General features: G+C 44.6%; 2 protein-coding genes across 2 annotated transcripts in view; one reads left to right on the plus strand and one right to left on the minus strand.

The window, feature by feature from the left end:
- ADIPOR2 (adiponectin receptor 2) overlaps window positions 1–27,520 on the plus strand; it is a 429,864-nt gene that overhangs the window by 169,944 nt on the left and 232,400 nt on the right. The window lies entirely within an intron of this gene.
- CACNA2D4 (calcium voltage-gated channel auxiliary subunit alpha2delta 4) overlaps window positions 1–27,520 on the minus strand; it is a 110,420-nt gene that overhangs the window by 43,836 nt on the left and 39,064 nt on the right. The window contains exons 19-25 of the mRNA XM_058559129.1: window positions 24,310–24,371; window positions 22,851–22,918; window positions 20,542–20,587; window positions 20,354–20,451; window positions 18,658–18,751; window positions 8,007–8,102; window positions 5,760–5,887 (exon numbers count right to left, since the gene is read on the minus strand). Of these exons, the coding sequence (XP_058415112.1) occupies window positions 5,760–5,887; window positions 8,007–8,102; window positions 18,658–18,751; window positions 20,354–20,451; window positions 20,542–20,587; window positions 22,851–22,918; window positions 24,310–24,371 (592 nt within the window). The remainder of the gene's footprint in view (window positions 1–5,759; window positions 5,888–8,006; window positions 8,103–18,657; window positions 18,752–20,353; window positions 20,452–20,541; window positions 20,588–22,850; window positions 22,919–24,309; window positions 24,372–27,520) is intronic.

Raw genomic sequence — 27,520 nt, forward strand, 5'->3', positions numbered from 1 at the left:
GGTTTGCTCTGTCTCAGGGCAGCAAATCTGTCTGCTGCTGCCCACCTCATGCTTAGGGACCTTGCTGCAATGCCTCCCACCCAGAAGACTTGTGTGCCATCAAACGATCCTTTTGAGCAGAGAGACAGGTTGCGTTCCAGGACTCCGTGGTGGCTGATCCTGGGTTGTCCTTCATTGGTCACATGAGTCAGAGTGACACTGACAGCCCCTTCAGGAAACCAGACGCCAGGGCTGCATCGGGCACAGAAGGCTGGCTGGCATCTGACACATCCCAGGCACTCCATAAATCCTGGTCGTTGGTGGCCGACCTGCCACCACCTCACCACTGTCCCGCCATGTCCTTTGCTTGCTTTATAGCTGGTTACTGCACTTCTGGGACACACCGCCAGGCTCTGGAAGGGCAAGGGGCTCGCCTTGAGTTGCTTTTCTACCGCTTTTAGGAGAATCGGGCTCCTAGACGTGCAGAATTTGGGTGGCAATCTCAGCCCTACCTTAAAACAGCTTTCTGGCTCTGAGGTAGTATAGGCCAGTATGTGACCTTGGGCTTCTTAATTTTCACCAGTCTGTGGACCTGGGTTAGCTTTTCAAAGCACTCTTGTCTACGGGTCAAGTTCCATTACTAAAACTTCCAAGAAAGGGGCAAAATTTTATCATGTGCTATCTCGTTAGAACTTTATATCAAATGTTGCTGGAAACAAACAGATCATCAGAACCTTGTTGTGTGGAGATTACTACAGTGTCAGTTTTAAAGGGACTTAACCAGTGGTTTCTCTTATCTGCTACTTAGTTAAGATTACCCATCACACCTTGCTGTAATCAAATATCTCATAGAAATCTGAAATTACTCTGACTCTAGGAGTAAGGTTGTCCTTGACTCTAGGAATTTGCCATGATGAAGCTGCCAGGGATCACAATAGACATAGAAGTTGGCTTCCTCACCTTGCTTCTGGAAGCGTCTAGAAGATACTGATGTGGCTGACCCCCTGCAGTATTCTCCAGGCCTGCAGCCTGCTTTCCGGGGCAGAGCTTCCATTGTATGTGTGCTCCAATGGGCACAGGCTTGTAGGAAACACCCAAGGGAAGGCCCTGATGATGCAGTCTCTGGGGACATCAGGAATTTCAGTGCCTGGGTCACCTAGCATCTACCTAGTCCAGCACTTGGGGTGAATGAGTAGTGTTCCAAGTGCTGGTGGGGCAGGGGCCGGGGGCCAGCCCAGGAAGAGGGGGCTATGGAAGCGGGAGTAACAGGCCTAAGCCACCAGGGCATTGGCGAGACTCTGCTCTATGCTGGCAGGCTTCTCAGGCACTGACTGCAAAGGACAGCTCCATGTGAGCAGAACTCAGCTCACCAGGCCCCAGGCAAAGGGCAACAGAGCCAGCTTGGAGAGGCAGAGGGCAACCTCCACTCCCTGGAGCCGCCTCCTCCACCTCCTCCTCAGGGTCCCCCCATTAAAATGCAATTGTTGTTTGCTTTCTTTGGGGAGAATGGGAGTGTGCAGAGGTGTCGACGTCTCTAAGTGTATGCCTGAGCTAAGCCAGAAAGCGAGGCTATGAACAGAGAATGAGTTCCTGCTTCCCTACTCAACCGGCCCCTTTTTGAGTTGCCAGCCTCCTTCTCGTCTCTTCGTGGCTCAGTTCCCCACCCACCTGCCCTCCTACCTCATTGCCACAAAAAGCTCCCCAGGCAGCCAGCAGGCCTGCGCCCGGTAACAGCGCAGGCAGCAAGGAGCCCGTCTCCAGGAGCCAGGGGCAGGGATAGGGCCTCACCCCAGAGAACCTCCCCGGACCCTGCGGTAGCCCCTCCATGGGGAGCCCTTTGCACTACTATGGATGGCTCCAGGAAGGAAGAACCACCTTTCTGGCTTGGGGTGGGCAAGGTGGAAAGGGTCCTTCATCTTGGCTTTGAGAGCCTCCCTCGTGGGCTCTTCCTGGCCATGACAGCACTCGCTCCTGCCCTGCCCTTCCTGCCTGACACTCAGTGCAGTAAAAAGAGCCTGGACTTTGGTGGGTAGACCTTGGTTTTAGCCTGTCTCTGTGGCTCCCTAGCTGTGTGATCCTGGGCAAGTCACAGAACCTCTCTGAGCCTCAGACTGTCCCTGTGTAAGAAGAGGGGTAAGAACAACACTGTTTTTTTTACTGAGGACTCATTGGTTTATAATATTATATAGATTTCAGGTGTGCATTATTATAATTCTACTTCTGTGTACACTACACTGTGTTCACCACCAAAAGTCTGGTTTCTATCCATCGCCATACAAATGACCCCCCACTTTTGCCCTCCCCACAGCCTCTTCCCCTCTGGTAATCACCAGTCTGTTCTCTGTGTCTATGTGTGTTTGTTTGTTTATCTTCCACATATGAGTGAAATCATACAGTATTTGTCTTTTTCCATCTGACTCATTTCGCTTAGCATAACACCCTCAAGGTCCATCCATGTTGTTGCAAATGGCGAGATTTTCATCTTTTTTAAGGCTGAGTAGTATTCAACTGTATATATATATACTATATCTTTATCTATTCATCTGTTGATGGGCACTTGGGTTGTTTCCAAGCCTTGGCTATTGTAAATAATGCTGCAGTGAACATCAGAGTACATACATCTTTTTGAATTGGTGTTTTTGTGTTCTTTTGATAAATACCCAGAAGTGGCATAGCTAAATCATATGGCAGTTCCATTCTTAATTTTTTGAGGAATCTCTATACTGTTTTTCCATAGTGGCTGCACCAATCTACATTCCTATCAGCAGTGTATGAGGGTTCCCTTTTCTCCAAATCTTCTCCAACACTTATTTCTCATGTTTTTAATAATAGCCATTCTGATGGACATGAGATGATATCTTAATGTAGTTTTGATTTGCATTTCCCTAATAATTAGTAATGTTGAACATATTTTCATATGCCTATTGGCCATCTGTATATCTTCTTTGGAAAAATGTCTGTTCAGATCCTCTGCCCATTTTTTAATCAGGTTGTTTGTTTTTTTGTTGTTGAGTTGTATGAGTTCTTTATATATTTTGGATAATAATCCCTTATTGGATATATGATTTGCAAATATCTTCTCCCAATCTGTAGGTTGTCTTTTCGTTTTGTTGATGGTTTCCTTCCTGTGCAGAAGCTTTTTAGTTTGATGTAGTCCCATTTGTTTATTTTTGCTTTTGTTTCCCTCTCCTGAGGAGACATATTCAAAAAGTTATTGCTAAGACTGATGTCAAAGAGTGTGCTGCCTATGTTTTTTTTCTAGGAGTTTTATGGTTTCAGGTCTTACATTCAAGTTTTTAATTCATTTTGAGTTAATTTTTGTGTATAGTGTAAGATAGTGAGTCAACATCCATTTATGATAAAAACTCTCAAGAAAACGGGTATAGAAGGAAAGTACCTCAACATAATAAAGGCCATATATGACAAACCCACAGCTAACATCATACTTAACAGTGAAAAACTGAAAGCCATCCCTCTAAGAACAGGAACAAGACAAGGGTACCCACTCTCACCACTCTTATTCAACACAGCATTGGAAGTCCTAGCCAGAGCAATTAGGCAAGAAAAAGAAATAAAAGGCATCCAAATTGGAAAAGAAGAAGTGAAACTGTCTCTATTTGCAGATGACATGATTTTATACATAGAAATCCCGAAAGAATCCACTAAAAAACTATTAGAAATAATAAACGAACACAGTAAAGTTGCAGGGTACAAAAGCAACATATAAAAATCAGTTGCATTTCTATACACTAACAATAAACTAGCAGAAAGAGAAATCAAGAATACAATCCCAGTTACAATCACAACAAAAAGAATAAAATGCCTAGGAATACATTTAACCAAGGAGATGAAAGATCTTACACTGAAAACTATAAGACATTATTGAAAGAAATTGAAGATGACACAAAAAAATGGAAAGATATTCCATGCTCATGGATTGGAAGAATTAACATAGTTAAAATGTCCATACTTCCTAAAGCAAAATACAGATTCAGTGCAATACCTATCAAAATCCCAATGACATTTTTCACGGAAATAGAACAAAGAATCCCAAAATTTATATGGAACATGAAAGATCCCTGAACAGCCAAAGCAATCCTGAGATAAAAGAACACAACTAGAGGCGTCACATTCCCTGATTTCAAAATATACTACAAAGCTATAGTAATCAAAACAGCATGGTACTGGCACAAAAACAGACACACAGATCAATGGAACAGAACTGAGAGCCCAGAAATAAACCTCCACATTTATGGACAGCTAATGGTTTGACAAGGGAGCCAAGAACATACACTGGAGAAAGGAAAGTCTCTTCAATAAATGGTGTTGGGAAAACTGGACAGCACATGCAAAAGAATGAAACAACATTCTCTTATGGGATTGTGCAGACCAAGTAAATTGTATGTGGAAAAACATTTTGTAAAGCATATTGTACATTGGGTGGAGGGAACAGGCATGGGATGGAGAGGTGGGCTCAAGCATAAGGTGAAGAAGGCATCGAGGGGGCAGACAGGGGGACCTCGTCCCTGCTGCCTGTAGCCCAGGAGGAATTCCTGGCCTCCCCAGCTGTCAGCCCAGGGCATTTCCCCATCAGGAAGCTGGAGAGTGGTTTTGGTAGAAGTGGTGGCTGGAAGAGTTTTGGTGGAGGGGCATCTTGAGGGGGAAGTACAACTCTTCATCCAAGTCAACTCCCAGCCAGCCCCTCTCCTTTCAGATGTCTCCTCTCCTCTTTCTCTCCCTCCTCTTCATCGGCTCACTCAGACCTAGATGTGGATACTTTCTAGGCCCTCTCCCTCCACTGTTCTGGGGTCAGGCTCCCCCAGAGGGGACCTGGCAGAGAACTAGCTCTGCTTCAAACTCTCAGACCCCTGGACAAGTCCCTCAACCTGTCTAGACCACAGTCTCTCCAAGTTAAAATCAAGAGGGTGATTTACCCTTCCAGATCCCTTTCTGTTCTAAACATCTTGCGATTTTCTTGGTGCTCTGTTAAAGCCACTTAATGTTTTTTGGTGGGGGGGGGGGTCCATTTTTCAGAGTTGGGCTGGGAGCTGGGAGTTGGGTGCCTGCAGCTCTGAAGCCCTTCCTGGTCCTGGGCCTATAGCAATTTGCTGGCAAGGTCCACGGGGCCCCATCCTGGCTGCTCTGCTCCTGTCCTTTGAGCCCTTGGCGGTCTGCCAGCCTGGAGGCGCCCAATTAATACCTGGGGAGTTCTCGAGGAGCAGGCCAGGAGCTCAGGGTTGTGGCTCCTGGAAGACCCCAAGTGGGTGGAGACCGGGCTGCCTGCTTTGTTTGGGAAGAGCCGTGGTGGGGCAGCGGACTCCATAAGTACAGTAGTCCTCCGATGGCAGAAAGTCTATTACTTTCATCTGGGTGGTTTAAGGAACTTCCAAAGACACTCCAATGTTTAGAAATAGAAGAATCTTAGAGAGCAACTCTTCCAATATCCTCCTATTTGGAATTTGAGCTAGAATCTAGCTGTTCTTGACTTTTGGGTCAAATCTCTTTCCTTTGTTCTATGCTGGATTTTTAAACACCAACTTTAACTGCCGGTTGGGGAATAAAATGATCCGCCCTATATTCAGGGTAGAGAGCAGCCCTGGGGGAGGCATAAACCAGCTCTCTCAAGTTGCTAACGTGTGCAGGAGGCAGGGTAGGGAGGGAACCTGGAGGTCTGGCCATTCTGTTCCATATCTCATTCCTGCTTCCCACAGAAAGTGCAGCGGGAGGAGGGGTGCCTTGGTCTTGCCCGCCCCCAGGCGCACGGGGAGGGGGCGGGTTACCTGGTCCCTCTGCCGAGCGGAGGCTGAAGACAAAGCTGCCAGCGGGCTGCTCGGCAGCCCGGCGGTACCACAGAGGGAAGTGGCCCATGGTGAACATGCTGGCCTCGTCTTCAGGAGTCAGGAACTTCCTACAAGGAGAAAGAGTTGGTACCTCCCCCCAAATACGGGAACATGTTCATCCCCTTTTCCTTTTTCATACAAGGTCATCCTGCTGGGTGATTCTCCTCTGCTTTAGTAGAGTTGCAGATAGAAAACGTTAGCCCCTAAATTGGTATTGCCCCAATGATCCCCAGCAATTCTTCCTTTTCCAGTCTCAAATGCTGCTGCATCTGATGACACATTAGTAGCCAGAAGAGGTATAGGGCCTACTGATGAAAGAATCCCTTCTATCTTTCTGTAAACTCTTGCCTGCAAGGTTTATTTCTTTTGGATGTAGCCTAATTTCTTTTTGTCTGGCTCATTAGGGTGTCTGAGCTAGGAAATTGTAGTCAGCTCTCTCACTGCACTAACAGAGGGGTGTTAATTCCCCCAAAATGGTTACTTCAAAGGTCATTGCCTCTAGGTTTTAGAATGCATTCTGAGTTTTCTTTTTTTGTGCAGCTTTACCTTGCTAATTACAGTTTTGCATTCCCTGAACACACACCAGCCGCCAGAAGGGAGTGTTGATCCAGAAGCAGAGTGGAAGGCAGGGAGAAGCTGGTGGGGGATTAAAAAAGTTCCTTGTGGATAACCCACAAGGGTTAATTGGGGTTAATTGGGGTTTGATTTTAAGAGTGTTTGGCTTACATATTCCAGAAGCAGACCTGCCTTGTTGCCCAATACCTGGGCTGCCAGTCCCATCATGACTGAGGTGAAGGGAGCCCTCTGGAGCTGCACACTGCACGCGCAGCCATTAGTGGCGGGAGGCCTGTCTGTGTTGAGATTTCCTTCTTGCATTCTTAGAAGCCTTTTAGAGAGGGTGCAGGGAACGCCAAGAACGCTTTCACCCTTCACACGGCCAGGTGTGGCTCACCCCATCCAGCCTTGGCCAGACAAGACGTACATGTGCAGTTTTCTGACTGGGCGTGGAAGTTGAGGGGATGAGGAAGGATGAGCCGGCAGTGAGCTGGAGGAGGTGGCCAGCTGGGGGGGAAAGCTGTTCAAGGCCTTCAGGTGAATCCACAGTTTATGCACCTACGATGATTGTCAGGGCCATCCGAGTCGTGGGCTATGTCCCTAACAGGGCCACAGAAAGGGTTAGTGATGCAGCATGCTCTCCTCTGTTTCCACCTCTCAGGGAGTGAGGGGAGGTGGGGAGAGGGAAGAGCAACTTAATTTGTTTTCCTAGAAAGCCTCAGCTTTCTAGCAAGTGTGGATCTGCCAGAGTCCCGGCAGCTCCAAGAGGGCACTCTGTGGCTGAGTGCACTTGGATTTAGGGAGAGGAGCAGTGAGTTGGTGGGAGGCAAGGACGATGGGGTCAAACCTGCTCAGGAGCCGCGTGGCTGTTCTCTTCCAGGTGTCTGGTGGCCCTGGCCTACTTAAGCCTCCCGGTTTGCAGAGCGGCAGGGGGCTCTGCTGCCAGCCCCCAGCACCCTTCTCTGGGCTCCCTCCCTCAGCCGCAGCACTCCCTGGCAGAAGGACACCTGGGTGGGCTGGTCCCTGGGTGTTGCAGGATTCTTCCAGAACCAGGGCTTTGTTTAGAGCAGGGTTTCTCAATCTCGGCACTACTGGCACTTGGGGCCGACAATCATCGTAGGTGCCATCCTGTGCACTGTAGGATGTTTACAGCATCCCTGGCCTCTACCCACTAGATGCTGTAGCAACCCCCCCAGTTGTGACAACCAAAAATGTCGCTAGACATTGCCAAATGTGCCCCAGGAGGGGGGCAAAATCTCCCCTAGTTGAGAATTGCTGGTTTAGGGGATGGAGAAAGTTGTCGACAAAAGGAGGGGATACAGCCAGAAGAGTTAGCCTGTTACATAGACACTGGTCCCCGGGGGGGAAAACAATTTCTGGGTTTCTCTCTATGGAAGTGAATCCCTGATCAACCCTGCCAACTTCAAGGTCTTGGCTGCTCTCTTCCCTGATGAGACACTTCCAGGACTTATCTAAGCCTGGGTGGAGGGTTACTGTTCTGACTCACCCAATCTGTAAACCTCATCCCTCCCAACCTCCCTGCTCTCCTGGAGTCCAAGTCTCTGCCTGTCCGCATGCCACAGGAACACCCCTGCAGGGATCCCGCTCCCCAGGGAGCCCAGCTGGACTCACTTGTCGGAGACCTTCTCGGAGCCCACGAACAAGCTGCTTCTGAGGAGGCCGGCCCGGGTGCCCAGGAAGGCCACATCCACCACGCGCTCCGATCCACTACGGGGCAGGCAGAGCAGGGTCATTACCACTCGGGCACTGGCAGGCCCAGGGGGAGGGCTCAGGGAGCACGAGGAAGACCTGAGGGTTGCTAAGCCTCCCCTAATGCCTGGGTTCTGGGGGGCGTTGCATGCACGCACGCACATTCGCCATCCGCGTGGATATCACGTTTGATCCATCAGGTTGACCTAGCGCCCCCCCCCGCCCCCCCGCAGCACCTCTCCTTGTTAATGGGGTCCCCTGGCCTCTGCCTCTATTTTTCAGATCTAGCTCCTAATCTGTCCACTTGGCTGTCGGGGGATTTGGCTCTGGGAGACTGAGGAACTCAGGAAGAGAGGCTTTGTCTCGTGACCTAAGGAGCAGTAACGTCCCACAACCGGCGCATGCGTAGCACCTCACAGTGTGAAAGGCCTGTCACATATTCGCCTCCTTACTGATACGGCAAAGGAGATGGGGCAGATTGCCCACACCCACCCAAGAGAAGTCCTGGTGGACTTCATCAACTTGCCCTCAACATTTGGAAAAAAGAAATCTATTAGCTAGCTGAAGTGTAACTAATTTTTCTCACAGTCTCAGCTCCATACTGCTATGACAATGGCACTAGGGTGGGAGTCGTCACTTTATTTAAAAATTTTTTTAAATTTCAGCTTTATTGAGGTATAATTAACATATAAATTGTAAGATATTTAAAGTGTACATTGTGATGATTCGATAGACAGAGACAATGTAAAAGGATTCCTCTCATTTTTTAATTAACATATCCATCACCTCACATAGTTATCTCTTGTTTTGGTGATAACATTTAAGTTCTACCCTCTTAGGAAATTTCAATACACAATACAATGTTATCAACCATAGTCACTGTGTTATACATTTGATCCGCAGACCTTATTTGTCTCGTAGCTGAAAGTTTGTACCCTTTTACTGACCTCTCCCTATTTCCCCCACCTCCCAGTCCTTGGCAATCACTTTTCTACTGTTTCTATGAGTTTTACTTTTTTTTTTAGATTCCACATATAAATGATATCATGCAGTGTTTGTCTTTCTCTGTCTGACTTACTTCACTTAGCATAATACCCTCAAGGTCCATCCATGTTGTCACAAATGGCAGGATTTCCTTCTTTGTTATGGCTGAATAGCATTCTATTGTATATCTATACCACATCTTCTTTATTCATTCACCGATTGATGGACATTTAGGTTGTTTCCATGTCTTGGCTATTGTGAATATTGCTGCAGTGAACATGGGAGTGCAGATATCTCTTCAACATCCTGTTTTCATTGTCTTTGGATACATAGAAGTGGAATTGCTGGATCATATGATAGTTCTATTTTTAACTTTTTGAGAAACCTCCATACTGTTTTCCATAGTTGCTGCACCAGTTTACATTCCTATCAATAGTACACAAGGGTTCCCTTTTCTCCACATCCTCATCAACACGTTATCTTTTGTCTTTTTGGTAATAGCCATTCTAACAGGTGTAAGATGGTATCTCATTGCGGTTTTGAGACAATGCATTTCCCTGATGATTAGTGATGTTGAGCACCTTTTCATGTACCTGTTAACCTTTGTCTGTCTCCTTTAAAAACATGTCTATTCAGGTACTCTGCCTATTTTTTAATTGGATTGTTTGTTTTTTTGCTACTGAGTTGTATGAGTTCTTCATATATTTTGGATATTAACCCCTTATCAGATAGATGATTTGCAAATATTTTCTTTCTGTAGGTTGTCTTTTCATTTTGTTGATGGTTTCCTTTGCTGTGTGGAAGTTTTTTAGTTTGATGTAGCTCCACTTGTTTATTTTTGCTTTTGTTGCCTTTGTTTTTGGTGTCAAATCCAAAAAATCATTGCCAAGACTGATGTAAAGGAGCTTATCCCCCGTGTTTTCTTCTAGGAGTTGTGTGGTTTCTGGTATTACATTCAAGTCTTTAATCCATTTTGAGTTGGTTTTTGTATATGGTGTTAGATAATGGTCCAGTTTCATTGTTTTGCATGTGGCTGTCCAGTTTTCCCAACACCATTTATTGAAGAGACTGTCATTTCCTCATTGTATACTCTTGGCTCCTTTGTCGTAAATTAATTGACCACATATGTGTGGGTTTATTTCTGGGTTCTCTATTCTATTCCATTGATCTATGTGTCTGCTTTTATGCCAATGCCATATTGTTTTGATTACTATAGCTTTATAATGTAGTTTGAAATTAGGAAGTGTGATGCCTTCAGCTTTGTTTTTCTTGCTGAAGATTGCTTTGGCTATTCAGGACTTTTGTGGATCCATACAAATTTTAGGATTGTTTGTTCTATTTCTGTGAAAAATGCCATTGGAATTAAAAACATTTTTTTACTTGAAATATAATTGACATACATTATACTAGTTTCAGGTGTACAACATAGTGATTCAATGTCTATGTACATTATGAAATGATCACCACAATAAGTCTAGTTACTATCCATCAGCGTAAGAAATTAATACAATATTATTGACTATATTCCTCATAGAGTACATTACATTTCCATGACCTATTCATTTTATAACTGGAAGTTCGTACCTCCCGATCACCCTCATCCATTTCGCTCACCTCCAAACCCCCTCCCCTCTGGTAACCACCAGTCTGTTCTCTCTATCTATGAGTCTGGCTTTGTTTTGTTTTGCTTGCTCATTTGTTTTGTTTTTTAGATTCCACATATAAGTGAAATCATAAGGTATTTGTCTTTATCTGTCTGACTTATTTCACTTAGCATAATACCTTCTAGGTCCATCCATGTTGTTGCAAATGGCAAGATTTCATTCTTTTTATGGCTGAGTAATATTCCATTATATATCACATCTTTATCCATTTATCTATCGATGGACGCTTAGATTGCTTCCGTATCTTGGCTATTGTAAATAATGCCACAATGAACATGGGGGCACGTATATCTTTTCAAATTAATGTTTTTGGTTTTTTTGGATAAATATCCAGAAGTGGAATTGCTCGATTGTGTGGTAGTTCTATTTTTAATTTTTTGAGAAACCTCCATACTGTTTTCTATAGTAGCTACACCAATTTACATTCCCGTCAACAGTGTTTGAGGATTCCCTTTTCTCCACATCCTTTCCAACACTTGTTATTTCTTATCTTTTTGATAATAGCCATTCTGACAGATGTGAGGTGATGTCTCATTGTGATTTTGATTTGCATTTCTCTAATCATTAGTGATGTGGAGCATCTTTCCATGTGCCTGCTGGCCATCTGTATGTCTTCTTTGGACAAATGTCTAGTCAAATCCTCCGCCCATTTTTTAATCAGAATGTTCATTTTTTTTTGATGTTTAGTTGTATGAGTTCTTTATATATTTTGGATATTAACCCCTTATTGAATATATGATTTGCAAATATCTTCTCCCATTCAGTAGGTTGCCTTTTCATTTTGTTGATGGTTTCCTTTGCCGTGCAGAAGTTTTCTAGTTTGATGTAGTCACGGTTGTTTATTTTTGCTTTTGTTGCCCTCGCCTGTGGAGTCAGATCCAAAAAAATACTGATTGCTAAGACTGAAGTCAAGGAGCTTATCCCCCATGTTTTCTGCTACGAGTTTTATGGTTTGAGGTCTTACATTCAAGTCTTTAATCCACTTGGAGTTAATTTTTGTGTATGGTGTAAGATAGTGGTCCAGTTTCACTCTTTTGTATGTGGCTATCCAGTTTTCCCAACACTATTTATTGAAGAGACTGTCCTTTTCTCATTACAATTCTTGCCTCCTTTGTCGTGGATTAATTCACCATATATGTGTTGGTTTATTTCTGGGGTTTTTATTCTGTTCCATTGATCTGTGTGTCTCTTTTCATGCCAATACCATACTGTTTTAGTTACTACAGCTTTGTAGTATAGTTTGAAATCGGGAAGCATGATACCTCTAGCTCTGTTCTTCTTTCTTAAGATTACTTTGGCTATTCAGGTTCCATACAAATTTTAGAATTATTTGTTCTTATTCTGTGAAAAATGGCATTGGAATGTTGATAGGGATTGCATTTAATTTGTATATTGCTTTGGGTAGTGTGGACATTTTAACAATATTAATTCTTCCAATCCATGAGCACGGTATATCTTTCCATTTATTTGTATTTTCTTCAATTTCTTTCATCAATATCTGATAGTTTTCAGAGCACAGTAACCACTTCCTTGGTTAAATTTAGTCCTAGGTATTTTCTTCTTTTTCATGCAATTATAAATGGGATTGTTTTCTTAATTCCTCTTTCTGATAGTTTGTTATTAGTGTATAGAAATGCAACTTATTTTTGTATCTTGGTTTGTACCTGCAACTTTACTGAATTCATTTATTAATTCTAACAGTTTTTTTGTTGGAATCTTTAGGGTTTTCTACATATAATATCATGTCATCTGCAAATAGAGACAGTTTTACTTTTTTCTTTTCCATTTGGGTGCCGTTTATTTCTTTTTCTTGCCTAATTGCTGTGGCTAGGACTTCCAGTGCTATGTTGAATAAAACTGATGAGAGTGGGCATCCTTGTCTTGTTCTTGATCTTAGAGGAAAAGCTTTCAGCTTTTCACTGTTAAGTATGATGTTAGCTGTGGGCTTGTCATATACGGCCTTTATTTCATCACTTCTAACTTTATTAACATTCCTGACCCAGCTCAATTTATTGTAGTCTATTATCCATTTCTCTCAGTGCCTGGATCAGTGGCTTTAGTGAATGTACAAAGTAGGCATTACCCAAAGCATTGCCGAGGGGAAGCATTTTTTTCATCAAGGCTCAGCTGTTGGGTTGTTGGGGTTACCCTAATGGAATTCTGTGATGGAGGCTGCACTATGCAATGTCAACTGAAAGTACCTAAAACTGGATTAAACTACTTGGTCTACAGTCTGGAAAATCACTGAGGAAAGGGTCTGGAGGCATAGGCAGGGACTGGTCCCTCTCCAGTGTTGTAGAGACCAGGCTCTTACAGGATATGCGCTGGAATCATATGGGAACTTAAATAGACACCAGAGCCCTGCACTGGATCCACTCAGTCAGAATCCCTGGGGGTGGGGTGTAAGTGCCTGTGTAGCTCTAAAAAGCTTCCCAATGCAATTCTTTATTCAAAGTGGAGAGAACAGCCTAATGTGCCTCCACACCTGTAACCCAGCTTCCACCGTTACCAGCCCATGCCAGTCTTGTTCCATCTACAGCTGTCTGCTCCAGCCCCTCAACTAGACTATTTTGAAGCAAATCCCAGATATCATTTCATTGGTAAATATTTTAATTTGTATCATTAAAATATAAGGAATTAAAAAACAAAGCCCTCAATGCCATTATCACCCCCCCCACACACACACAATTTCTTAATATCATCAAATAATCCATTAGCCTCATGAATTTTAAGTTTGTTTGAATAAGAATCTGACTAGGGTCCATGGTTGATATGTCTCTTCTCTTTCTCTCTCTTCATTGAGATATAATTCATATACAATACAGTCCATCTATTTAAAGTGTACAATTCAGTGGTTTTTAGTGTATTCACACAGTTGGCAACCATCACCACAGTCAATTTTAGAACACTTCATCATCTCAAGAAGAAACTCCACACCCATTAGGAGTCACCTTCAGTCTCTTTTAAACGTAATTCCCCTTTTCTCTCCTCTCTCCTTCCCTCGTTCTTTCCCTGCAATTTATTTGCTGAACAAACTGGGTCATTTGTCCTATGGAGTTTCTCACACTCCGGAATTGGCTGATTGCAGGGCTGTGGTGTTATTTAGCGTGCTCTCTTGGCTCCTGTATTTCTCATAAAATAACATTTAGACCTAGGCGCCTGATTTTTGCAGGCGATGTGTTCTTTGTCAAGAGGCACACACTATCTCATTGACCAGAGGTTGCAAAATAGGGATATTCCTTTATTTCTTCCTTGTTTTATTTTTACGTGAAATACGTGTAGAAAGAAAAACTTCTCTTCATCAATATTTGTTTATCTTGAGGTACAATTTGTACAGGAGAGGTAGGATAAATTATTGAATCTTTCTGTTTATTTACCAGTTTTTAGAATAATGAGTTGGTTTCCTAACATCTTCCAAAGATGGCCAATGAGAGTTTGTTTTTTTTCGGTATCATTATGAACACAGGATTTTAGCATATTTAATGTGCTTTAATCCATTGCAGTCATTATTTTTGCTGCTCTAATTGTCCCACATTTGGCCAGTGAAGGCCTCTGCGGGTCAGCTCTGGGGTCCTTTTGGCACAATCTCATTAGTCTTTAGTAACTTCTTGCTTCCTGGTATGACAAGACGCTCCCGGCTCATTTTGTACATTTCCCGCCCTCTTCCCTGGATCAGACATTTCTCCAAGGGTCACTGACTTGTGTTAATGAGGACTTCTTAATGTGGATATTGAAAGTCCACAATCTGGGTCTGGAGTGCTCATTGAGGTTGGTCCTTTCAGTGAGCAGAGTTAGGATATCCTTTTTGTTTCTTCAAGAGAAAATACATCATGAGTTGAAATTGATATTTCCAATTCATACTTAGCATTAACATCTAAACTTAACTTCTTTGATTTTTAAAATTTGCATCTCTTTTCTCTTTTGTTGAAAATCTTGGTCCCTAATAACATTAACATAATATTATTTTCTCTATCTATCTATATGGTTTGAGAATAACAGTGCCAATATTGTTTCTAGCAATGTGATTATTGAACACAATTTCAGATTTTATTTATTCAGTGTTTACAGTTCTTTGTTTTAAAGTCCCTTGAGGGCCAGCCCTGTGGCTTAGTGGTTAAGTGCATGCGCTCCGCTACTGGCGGCCTGGGTTCGGATCCCCGGCGCACACCGATGCACTGCTTCTCCGGCCATGCTGAGGCCACGTCCCACACACAGCAACTAGAAGGATGTGCAACTATGACATACAACTATCTACTGGGGCTTTGGGGGAAAAAAAAAGGAGGAGGATTGACAATAGATGTTAGCTCAGAGCTGGTCTTCCTCAGCAAAAAGGAGGATTAGCATGGATGTTAGCTCAGGGCTGATCTTACTCACAAAAAAAAAAAAAATTCCTTGAAGGAATTCCCCTATGTATGGTTATTTCATGAACTTGATACACAGTTAGGTTTGTTTGTTTCATTTGCATTCATTTTTTAGACATGACTTTTTAAAATTTAATTTAATTTTATAATGATATAAAGCATTTACATGGTTCCAGAGTCAACTACACAAAATAAGGCATATTCAGAAGAGTCTATCTCTGTCTCCATCCCCTTCTTCCTTCACTCTCTCTGTAGGTAATCTTTTTTGTTTGCTTGTTTATTGTTCCATTAAAAAATATATATGTATATATTTATATATGTGTAAATAACTGTGAAAATATGTTTGTATTTCTTCTTTTTAGATAAACAGTGGCAGTATTATATACACTTCTCTCCATTGCTGAGACCATTGCATAGCAGTAGAGAGATTTTCCTCCTCTTTTACAGCTACATAGCATTCCACTATGTGGACCTACCGTGCTTTATTTAACTAGGTGCCTACTGATGGACATTTAGCTTATTTCCAATCCTTTACTGTTATAAACGGTATTATGATGGATAGCTCCTGTGTATGTCTTTTCCTATTTTTGCCTGTAAATTTTTAGGATATGTTCTCCTAGAAGTGGGATTGCTGGGTCAAAGAGGAAATGTATATGTAATTTTGTTAGATATTGTCAAATTCCCCTCCATAGGCTCTGAAACATTTTGTGTTCCTGCCAACAATATACAAGAGTGCCTGGTCCCCCACAGCCTCGCCAACCATGCACATCAACACACATCACTGGTGATCTATCGAATGAGTGACAAATACAATCTTAGTATAGTTTTAATTTGCATTCCTTTTATTATGAGCTAGATCAAGCATTTTTTTTTTCATTTATTTAAAGACTATTTGCATGTATTCTCTGTGAACTGTCCATATCTCTTGATCATTTTTCCTATAAAGTGGCTGGTCTTTTATTTATTTTTGAAGTTCTTTATCTATCATGAATATATACTGTAGGGATAGTAACCTTTTATTTGTTTTATAAGTTGCAAACAAACCAGTTTGTCATTTCTCTTTTCACCTTGCTCATGTTTTTATTTTTCCCAAATAAACATTTCTATGTTGTTAAATCTATCAGTCATTCCCTTATTGCTTCTGAATGTGAGTCATCATTGGGAAAGGTTTCCCCACTCCTGGATTTTAGAGCAATTGGCTCTTGTCTCCTTTCAGTACTTACACGGTCTCCTTTTTTACATGAGTCATTTGGACTTTGTCCAGGTGTACGGTGTGAGGAAAGAATACAATTTTCTCATTCTCCATATGGCTCCCAACCCAGTTATTAAAAAGCCCATCTCTCCCTCACAGACTCGACATGATGCCTTTGCCATGACTAAATTTCCACATGCATTTAGATGAATTTGTGGATTTTCCATTCTGTTTCCTTGGTCTGCCTGTCTCTTCATGTGCCAATACCACACTTTATAAATTGTAGAGATTTTGTAATAAGTTTTAATATCTTGGTAGAACTAACCTTCCTTCATTGTTTTTCATTTTCAGGGTTTTCCTAGCTATTCTTGCCCGTTCTTCCAAATGAACTTTATAATCGATTTATCTGGATCCAGATAAGTATTGACAGCATATTTATTGTGATTGCATTAAATTTATAAATTAACTGAGGAAGAATTAATATCTTTGTGATGTTGAGTCTTCCTAACCAAAAACAATAAATATCTTTCCGTTTGTTCAAGTCTACTTTTGTGTCTTTCAGGAGTGTTTTATAATTTTCCTTATGTAAGTTTTTGGACATTTCTCATAGTTTATGCCTGGGTATTTTGTTATATATACATTTTTGCTCTGCTACATAGGCCTTTTCATATTATTTTTTATCTGGTTTTTGTTTGTATAGATAAAGGTTATCAACTTTTGAATGTTGATATTATAAATTGCTACTTCACTAAATTCTCTTACTGTTTATAGTGGTTTTCCTATTAATTCTTTTGTGGTTTCCAGGTATATAATCATATTGTCTTTAAACCGACATAGCTTACTTCTTCCTTTCCAATTCTCATGGCCTGTAGGTGGGCTCCCTCATCTAACTGCGCTGACTCCCCCTCCTGGCCTTGCTGAACAGTAGTAGGGAGACTGAGCGTGCACGTCTCGCTCCTGTCTTTAGTAAGAGAGTCTCTGGCCTCGTTAAGATGTTGCCTTTCAGGCTTAGGTCAATTTTAATTTTATTGAGTGGTTTTTAAAAACATGAATGGGTATTAATACATGGATATTAATACAATATCCATTATTGTTCAGATATCTTTTCTGCACCTATGGAGATGATTATATGATTTTACCCCTTAGCTTTATCTAATATTAATATGACCTTGGGTGAGTTGGTTATCTCACCTTGCCTCGGTTTCCTCATCTGTAAAATGGAGATAATGACAGTACCTATGTTGTAGGATTGTTGTGAGAATCAAATGGGTTAACATACTCTAAGTACTTAGAGCAGTGCCTGGCCCACTGTGTTTTTGTCCTTTCTTTACTTTAGTTTTATTTAATTTTGAATAGTAGTACATTCACATGATTCAAAATTGTACCAAAAAGTTATACAGTGAAAATGGTCCCTTCCATCCCTGTTTCAGTTACCTGTTTTTCTAACTGAAGCAACTAGTGAGAACTGTTTCCTCTTCAGTCTTCCAGAGATATTTTATATATATGTACGTATACACACATACTATGTTTTTCCCTCTTTTACAGAAACGATAGCATAACATGCACAGTGTACTGCATGTTGCTTTTTTAAAGATGTGATCGTTCCTATAAAATTCTGTTGGTGTCTTCATTAGGATAGCATTAATTAAACTACCGAATGTCTAGGAGAGGTTTGACATCTTCAAGTTGTTGATGTTGAATCTTCCTATTGAGGAATAAGGTGTGGCCCACTGTGTTCCTAACCTCATTAATATCTTACACCCTTTCCACACTTGTGCGCGCACGCGCGTGCGCACACACACACACACACACTCACATACCATTCATCTCTTCTTTCCACCTGTCCGCTAAACACGAAAGCACCAGGTAAGGATCAGCAAAGGGAGGGAGGCAATTTACGGCACTGGGAATCACTGAGGTCAGGTTTGTCCTTTGGGGTGTCTCGACCTTTCCTGCTGGAAACAAGGCCCTGATCCTCCTGAACAGCTCTCTCCAGGGCATTTTGGCTATGGGCTCTCACAGCTTGAGCCCAACCTTGAGAGAGGGGTTCTTGGGGTGGAGCTGCTGTGGTGGGGTGGGGGACCTATGCTGGGGGACCTGCACTGGTGCTTTTTCAGAGAGGAGAGAGGGCAGCAGCATGTGCAGTGTATGGAAGATTTGCCAAGCCCCTGTTTCACTGGGGCTGCATAAAGGTCGTTCTCACTCCCCCCACATCTTCCCACCCTCATCGCCATTCATCTTAGGCCAGAGCACGTGGGTGGTCTCCTGAGCTGCCGGCCAGGTAGTGGGAGGGACCCTGACTCAGCCAAGGGAATCCTAGGGGCCAGAACTGCTTTCTCTTCCCAGAACCCTCAGCCCCAGCTGGCACCTACTCAGAGGTGTTGAGAGCCAGCGCGGTCCAGTAGGCTTCCATGGGCGCCGTCACCACTGCGTCAAACAATACCTCCTGCACCAACTCTTCATCACCTGGGGGCAAAATAAAAGGAGACCAATCCACTTAGTTCCCCCATTATTATAAACACAGCTCATCCGCCCTTTTGAGGAACCCTGAACTTCTGGGAACAAGACGTCCTTATGAACATATGTCTGGAGCACATAAAACCATCCTGGGGGCTTGAGGAAGTCACTCGACCTCTTTCAGCCTTTGTTTCCTCAACCTCAAACAACATGTGAGTGGAATTAAATGATTTCTAAGGCTCTTTCCAGTTCTAATGTTCTGTGACATCAGGAGAACCCCTCAGTAACATCAGACTTCATCTGTGTCCAGCCGTCCTCCACATCAGCTCTCATCACTCTGCTCCTTGATCGTTGCCCTCACAACACGCTGGCCTTTTGCCAGCTCTGTGGATTTGACCTTGCCTCAGAGCCTCCACACATGCTGTTCCCTTGATCTGGATGCTCTTTTCCCTTCTCTTTGCATGAGTGGCTCTTTCTTTTCCTTCTCTCTCTTTAAAAAATTTATTTATTTTTATTGAGGTGAAATTCGCATAGCATAAAATCAACCAATTTAAAGTACACAATTCAGTGGCATTTAGTACATTCACAGTGATGTGCAGCCATCACCTCTGTCCAGTTCCACAACATTTTCATCACCCCCAAAGGAGATCCCATTCCCATGAAGCCACTTGGGTGGCTCTTTTTTATCTTCAGCTTAGCTGACACCTCCTGACAGAGGTGGGCTTCCCTGACCATCTGTTTAATGCAGGCCCTATTTTTTTTCCCACATAGCACCCTATTCACGGCACTTATCACAATTTGTTATAATCTATATCTACACACATATGTTTGCTTCTTTATTGCGTGGTTTCTCCACCAGATTACAAGCTCCGTGAGAGTGAGGGCCTCATCTGTTTGGGCATCTCTGTAGCCTCAGTGACTACCCCAGGCCTGGCACAGAGTCCATGCTCAGCACAGACTTGTTGATGGAACGAATGAATGAACAAATGAGTGCCCCGTTGGGCCAGCAAGGGAGGCAGAGTCTTCTCTTGCGGGTGACACTTATGTGACAGCATGACCTGCTCCTTCTTCCAAAGAGGAAGAAGAAGGACCATGCTCAAGATGTGGCCCTATGGTTTCACCAGTTGCATTAGTGTAGGGGAATTTAAGGTTGGCCTGACAACCAGGCGTTAGAAAACACTCACAGACCACAGGCGGTAAGAGGCCATCTGGTCAAATGCCCTCCTTTGCAGGGATGAGGATTTCAGGACGCAGAGCGTCAGCTATGGCCAGGGGGCCACTGCTGCGTGGTGGTAGGGACAGCTCTGATGGGCAGGCTGATGGCCTTACACTGTGTGAGCTTCTCTTTGGAACCTTAACAGTGCTCGGGTGACAGAGGCGTAAAGAGCTCCCAGTCCCCGACATGCGGTTACACTCATGCTGCCATAGTTCTAGGAATGCCCAGTCCCCAGCTCGGCCCCATACTGAGGCTGGCTCTGCCTGTTCTCCCTAAGCCAAAGGTGAGCTCCAGAGACAGGGCTGCAGGGCAGCCCGCCCCAGCCCACCCTCCCTGCAAAGTCCCGAGCTGCGGGGCCCCAGAGGGAAAGTCTTCAGTGGGCGGGCAGCACTCACACTCCAGGTCTGGGTCCTCCCCGGTCAGGAAGCGGACCATGGCCTCCAGCTGGCTGAGCTTCCGGTGGTCGGGGTCAATGTCCGTGACGCAGTAGATCCTGGACCCGGGAGAGTCAACGTTACCTCACAAAATTCTGCCTTTCTCCCCCCATTCTCCACTCCTCGTGGGCAGTGACTCTCCCACTCACCAGTCACTCGCCAGGGTCAGATCCGGGTGAAGCAAGTCGTGCAGGCCTGAAACCAGAGTTCGCCCTCAGTATGGTGCGCACCACTGTTGTGAGGATGTGCACCTGAATTGTTTAAAACCAAGTGCCGGGAAACTTCTTCAGGGGAGGGGGTCGTTTTATTCTTTCTTGTTCTCAGCTCTGAGTAGAAACCCAACCAATAGCACGGTGTTGGGTTTGCACAGGTCCTGCCTTTGTCCAGGTTGCTCCTGAAATGCCTTTTCTTCCCCTTGCCTCATGTCCAAATCCCACCCATTAGGATCTCCCTCAAAGGAGCTAATACTTGGAAACCAGTGATTTCGGCTTCATTGTACCCAACTGAGCTAGATGGCCAGTCAAAAGACGAGCCCAGAGATGGGCCATGTCTGTTTCGTGTAATCTCTGTAGCCTCGTGCCCAGCACAGCCCCCACACTGACCACGTGGTCCATACATGTTTGCTGACTGACTGAATGAATGAACAAATGCCCAACTGAGCACTTACTCAGTGCTCAAAAATAAATGAGTGCTCAATTAAGGTTTGTTAAATTGAAGGAAAGGATGATGAAAAGGCCAAGGGGGCATCTGTGGAGTCACTAAAAGGGGTACTGGACTGACAGACACAAGTACCTTTCCCCACAGGAAGCCCAGGAAGCCCAGTAAAGTCCATGATTCCAGGCCCCTTGATCACTGGCGGGTCTCACCCACATAAGTGGGTGAGGGACAACACCCTTTGTCCCCTGCAGCAATGTAACCAGGGAATGTCTGGGTAGAGGAAGAAAAATGTAGGAAGGAAGAAGGCACCATGGAGGCTTAGGGGATGCAGAGCATCAGCTATGGCCCGGGGGCCGCTGCTGCGTGGTGGTAGGGACAGCTTGGTTGTTTTGGGGACAGCGGAGGACAGGGAAGGAGAGTGTTCCAACGTCATGGCTTTGAAAGGGCAAATGTAGGGGTTACGTGGCAGCCCATAGCTGGGCACCTAACCCAGCCTGGATGGGGAAAAGAGGATCCGCCTGAGACAGTTCCCAGAAAAGTGACACCTACGCTGGCACCTGAAGAGTAGGTCCAAGTGAGCTGGGGTGAGAGGGTGGGGGATGGAGAGGAGAGCACAGCATAGGGGAAGACCTGGAGCTTAGTGCATGGAGAGATGAAAAAAATGCAGAAGGTGTTAAAGGTCCTTTAGCGGTGACACAATCTGATTTGGCATTTCTAGAAAGATCCCTCTGGCAGAAGTTCAGAGAAAGAAAGAGGCAGGAAAACCAGCTGGAGGCCGCTGTGGTTACCCAGGAGAGAGGTGACAATGACTAGGGTGGTGGCAGAGTGATGGGGAGATGAAATGCATTCAAGGGATGGTAAAGGAAGAATGGACAGAATGTGTGAGGTAAATAGAATGGTGACCACATCTTCCAAGGACTTCCTGAGCTACCCCTGAGCCCTGGATGCAGGTTTTGTTCTCTCAAGGAGCTCAGGCAGTTGCAGGTCTCCCACCCTCCCCCGCCATTTCCCACTATCCCCTCAGGTTCACTTCCCAGAAGTTTCCCCCAAAGATATGTTGAAGTCTTAGTGTCACAGTACCTGCGAATGTGCCCTTATTTGGAAATAGGGTCTAGGCAGATGTAATGAAGTTGAGATGAGGTCATTAGGGTGGGCCCTAATCCGATATGCCTGGTGTCCTTGTAGGAAGGGAAAACAGAGACACACAGGGAAGAAGCCCTGTGATAGGGGGCAGACTGAGAGCTGCAGCTACAAGCCAAGGATGCCTGGGGCCACGGGGAACTGGAAGCAGCAAGGAAGGATCCTGCCCTAGAGGCGCTGGAGGGAGAATGGCCTCCAAAACTCTGAGAGAATAAATTCCCGAGTTTAAGCCACCTGGTTTGTGATACTTTGTTACGGCAGCCCTAGTGGACTGGGGCAGATTTGCTCCCTCACCCTTCCCGGCCTCCTGTCTCTTGCCTGCTGTATAGTCTTCTGACAGGTAGAATCAGCTTCGTTCAGAGCACACATCCCCTTGCGGCCCGCCCCCTCTGGTCCAGCAGAGCCTCCCAGAACCTGACAACGCACGCCTGTCAAGGTGCAGGCTTTGCGTTTTTGACGACTGACTGGCAGGTCCTGCATGCTCCGGGTGTCCGGCACACAGCGACGGCTCCTCGCCGGGCGGCCCTGCTCTGGGAGTCTGCTCTCAAGCCCGGGACCTGGGAGGCTGCCAAACCGCTCCGCCCCGGTCGGCCTTGCGCAGTGTCCCGGGAGAAGCGGTTTTTCCCTCTGAACCGTCCATCAGGACTCGGCGCCGACCCACCTTCTTCCACAGATGTGTTCCCCAGGAGGATGTGCTCTCCGTGGCCCTGGGAGAGCACCACTCCCAAACTGCGGGGAGAGCAGAGAGCGCACGTGCTCGTCAACAGCGGCGCCAGCCCGCCCCCTGCCTCGTCCTCCCTCCACTCTGCGCTCGCGACCCTTCAGCGCCCCCAGCAGTGCCAGGCACACCAGCCCCCTTTATGCCCCTGGCCTCACAGGTGGTCCCCTCCAGAACGGAGGCGGCACTCTATTTGTTCATCAGCCTTTGTTCCTGAGGAGGACTCTGGAAATTCTATAGGCCAAGAGCCTCCTCAGCTCCGGTTGTAATCAAGATACATCCTGAGCCTCTCACGCCCCCCGAAATGCAGATAGGTCTGGATGTCTCACAGGGTCCTAGAAATAGAAGCGCCCTTTCTCGCTTGGTGGACCCCACCGCCCTTCCTTTCTCTTTCGTAGAACATCGCTTTTGAACCTTCGCTGAATGTCTGAATCACCTGGGAGCTTTAAAAGATACTAGTAATGGGCCTCCCCGTGGCTTAGCGGTTAAGTGCGCGCGCTCCGCTGCTGGCAGCGGATCCCTGGCGCGCACCAACGCACCGCTTCTCCAGCTATGCTGAGGCCGCGTCCCACATACAGCAACTAGAAGGATGTGCAACTATGACATACAACCATCTACTGGGGCTTTGGGGGGAAAAAAAACAAGGAGGATTGGCAATAGATGTTAGCTCAGAGCCAGTCTTCCTCAGCAAAAAAAAGAGGAGGATTAGCATGGATGTTAGCTCAGGGCTGATGTTCCTCACAAAAAAAAAAAAAAAAAAAAAGATACTAGTAATTCTGAGTAAATTGGTTTGGATGGGGCTTGGGCATTGGCCATTTTACGAAATTCCTCGGGTATTCTAATGAGCAGTCAGGGCTGGCAACCGACTTTATTGAGAAATGGGGTAATTCAGAGATAAGAGCTATTTGTTTCCTAATCTGCATAACACCTAGAGTTGAATATTTATACAGTTGGAGGGACCCTAAGAGATCTTCAAGTTTGATCTTTCATCTTACAATTGCTTAAAATTGCATTGCTTTAAGATCTTTAAGTAGATTATGTCATTTAATCCTCACAATACTGCCAAGAAGCAGCTACTATTCTTATCTCCATTTTACAGAGGAGGACTCTAAGGCCCAGAGAGGTTAAGTAACTTGACTAAGGTCATACAGCCTGTAAGAGATGGAGTTGGGATTCAAGCCCAGGCAGTCTGGCTCCAGAACCTGCACACTAGGCTACACTGGCAAAGCAGGTCTAGACAGCAAGTTTCCTGAATGTGGACCTGGGTCTTTTTCTGTTACCACAAAATTGCCAACTAAATATGAATAAATTCATCCCCCAAACCTGAAAGTTCTACCCTGAGCTGTTGGTATCGGTGTTCCACCCTTCCCTCCACCCTGCAGGTAAAACATGGGTCCCTCACCTGAAAGGAGTGTCACTGATGTCTGTGAAGAAGTAGTCATTGGTCAGGAAAAGAACTCTCTTCTGAAAGAGCAGAAAAGAAAAAGGTGCTTGCTGGAGAGGCGAGCGCTGTCCATGCCACCGACCTTGCCTGCCGTCCTCGGGGTTTTGTCACCTCTGTGCTGCTTCCCGACTGTCCCTGACATGCCTCATCTTTTGACGCCCACCGGCAGAATCATTGCCAAGCCCAGCAAACTGCAGCCCAGGGGGCTGCCTGGACTGAAGGACCAAGGTCTGGGCCTGTGCTGTCCATACAGTGGCCGCTAGCCACGTGCGGTCATGGAGCACTTGAAATGTGCAGCTGAGGAACTGAATTTCCAAATTTCAGTGGATAGAAATTTAAATTTAGATCGCCGTTGTGGCTAGTGGCTACTGTATGGGACAGTGCTGGTGTGGACAGTGACTCTGGGGTTCGGACAGGACCAGAGAGGAGGCTGCCAGTTGGTGCTGAAAGCTGCTGGAGCTCATGTGTGTACGACCCTCCTACAAGCTTCCCCTCTCTTGAATACAGAGGGGAGGGAGAGTTGGGGGCACTGTGCCCTCCACTAAACCCCTCCCAGGGCCACATCACTCTTTCACAACTTCTTTTTCCTTTCAAAGCTGCCATCTTCTAGGTTTCAGTTGAATCTGTATAAGTTAGAGCATCAGGTGGGCCGCACAGTCGCTAAGGCTGGTTATCAGACAGGTCTGGAATTAAGCCGGCTTGGCCACTTTCCAGCTGTGCGCTCTTGGGGAGGTTACTTCATTTTTCTAGGCATCAGTGTTCTCATTTGTAAATCAGGATTAACAAGAGCGTCTCCTGCACCAGGTTGCTGTGAGGCTGTGAGCGGGTTGTTTACAGATGGGGTGGGTACAGGGGAGAGCAGCATTTGCTCTGGGCTCTGATTTTGTATGGGTTGTCCTGTCAGCAGACACAGGTGTGTGTCACTGGGAAAGCCACATGTAACTGACGCAGGGGCTGTTCATACTCCCTCTGCTTCTTTCAGGCTTTTCTTCTTCCCTTTCGGAAATTGGAGTAAGATGTTGGAAGGGACGTAGGGGGACAGGAGTAGCGAAAAAAGGTTTGTTTCTATAGGAAACCGCGTTTGGACAAAACCCAAGTGAACAGTTCTCTAGCACTGGCCCCACCCCACGCAGTGCCTCCTGCCACCCCTGTGGTGGTCAGGTCCTCTCTCTGGTCTCCTCCTCACAGGAGTCACAGGGTGGTCAGAGCCAACAGGGGCAGTGACAGCCTTGGGAGCCTGTGCTCCTAGGTGGGGCTAATTTGGGTGTAGGAACTGGAGCTTATCTTTTAAATGTTTCCTTCTTTTCTTTTTCTTTATTGAAGAAAAAGGTGAAATGCACAGATCTTGAGTGTATCATTCCATTAGTTTTAATAAATATATACAGCCATGTAATTACCTCCCCAACCAAGATGTGGAATGTTTGCATACTCTAAAATCTCTTTGCCTCCTTCCGGTCATCCCCACCCCGCCCCTCGATGGGCGGACTCTGTTCTGAACTCTATCGCCATAGATTAGTTTTGCCTGTCTTTTGCTGGCATCTTTTGGGTCTGGCGTCTTTTGCTCAACATAATGTCTTTAAGATCCGTCTATCCTATTGAGGGTGCAGGAGTGTGTTTCTTTCTACTGCCGAGTAGTACTCCAATGTGAAGATGCACTAGTTTTCTTTTACATTCACCTGTTGATGGGCATCTAGGGTGTTTCCAGGTTCAGGCTACAGTGAATAAAGTTGCTATAAACATTCTTTTTTGCTGGGGAAGATTCGCTCTGAGCCTGTTGCCAATCTTCCTCTATTTTGTATGTGAGCCGCCACCACAACATGGCTGCTGACGAGTGGTATATGTCTCTGCCTGGGAACCGAACCCAGGTCGCCGATGGGAAGTGTGCCACACTTAACCACTAGGTCACTGGGGCTGGTGCTAAACATTCTTGAAGGTCTTCTTGTGGACATATGTTTTCATTCTCTTAATAAATACCTAGGAATGGAATTGTTGTCGTATGCTATGTTTGCCTTTATTAAAAACTGCCAGACAATTTTCCAAAGTTGTTTTATTATACATCTGCTGGCAATATACAAGTTCCAATTTCTCTACATCTTTGTTAGAATTCGGTGTTATCAGTCTTTTAAGTTTTAGCCATTGTGAGGGTGTGAAACGGAATCTCATTGTAGTTTTAGTTTACATTTCTCTGATGACTAAGGGTGTTGAGCATCTTTTCAAGTGTAGATCTTCATTTGTGAGTGTCTGGTCAAGCCTTTAACCACTGGGCCCTGGCACCGGCCCCTGCTTTTCCATTTTCTTAATGGTGACTTTTGATGAGCAGAACTTTTTGCTTTTGATGAAGTCCAATTTATCAAATTTTATTTTATGTTTAGTGCTTTTGGTGTTTTGTCTAAGAAATCTTTGCATAACCTCAGGTTGTAAAGATTTTCTCTTATGTTTTCTTGTAGAAGCCTTATAGTTTCAGCTTTTACATTGAGGGCTATGATCCAACTCAAATTAATTTTTCTGTATGGTGTGAGATATGGATCAGTGTTTATTTTTTTTCATACATTTATTCAGTTGTCTCAGCACTATTTCTTAAAAAGATTTTCCTTTCTCCATTATTTGCCAAGGTGTCTTTATTGAAAATCAGTTGACAATATGTGAATTTATTTCTGGATTCTCTATCCCTTTGTCTATTCTTATGTCAATACCACTCTGTTAGGTTACTGGAGCTTTATAGTTCTGAAATCAAGCAGTGTGAATCATCCAAATTTGTTCTTCTTTTTCAAGGTGGTTTTGGCCATTTCAGGTCCTTTGCATTTTCATATGTATTTTAGAATCACCTTCTTCTATTTACCTTCTCCTATATCTAGAAGAAGTCTGTTCAAATTTTGATTGGGATTGTGTTGGATCTATGCATCAATTTGGGGAGAATGGACGTCTATGCAATATTGGCCTTACAAACCATAAACATGGTTACATCTTTCTATTTGTTTAATTTTTTCTTTCTGCAGTGTTATGTAGTTTTCAGTGTAGAGGTCATACATGTCTTTGTTCAATTTATTCCTAAGCATTTTATGTTGTTTTGATGCTATGGAAATTGGAACTTAAAAATAATTTCGTTTTCCAATTGTTTGCTGCTATACATAAAAATACAATTGATTTTTGTAATATTGACTTTGTGTTC

This window comes from Diceros bicornis, chromosome 17 (assembly GCF_020826845.1).
Source record: "Diceros bicornis minor isolate mBicDic1 chromosome 17, mDicBic1.mat.cur, whole genome shotgun sequence".
Lineage (NCBI taxonomy): Eukaryota > Metazoa > Chordata > Mammalia > Perissodactyla > Rhinocerotidae > Diceros > Diceros bicornis.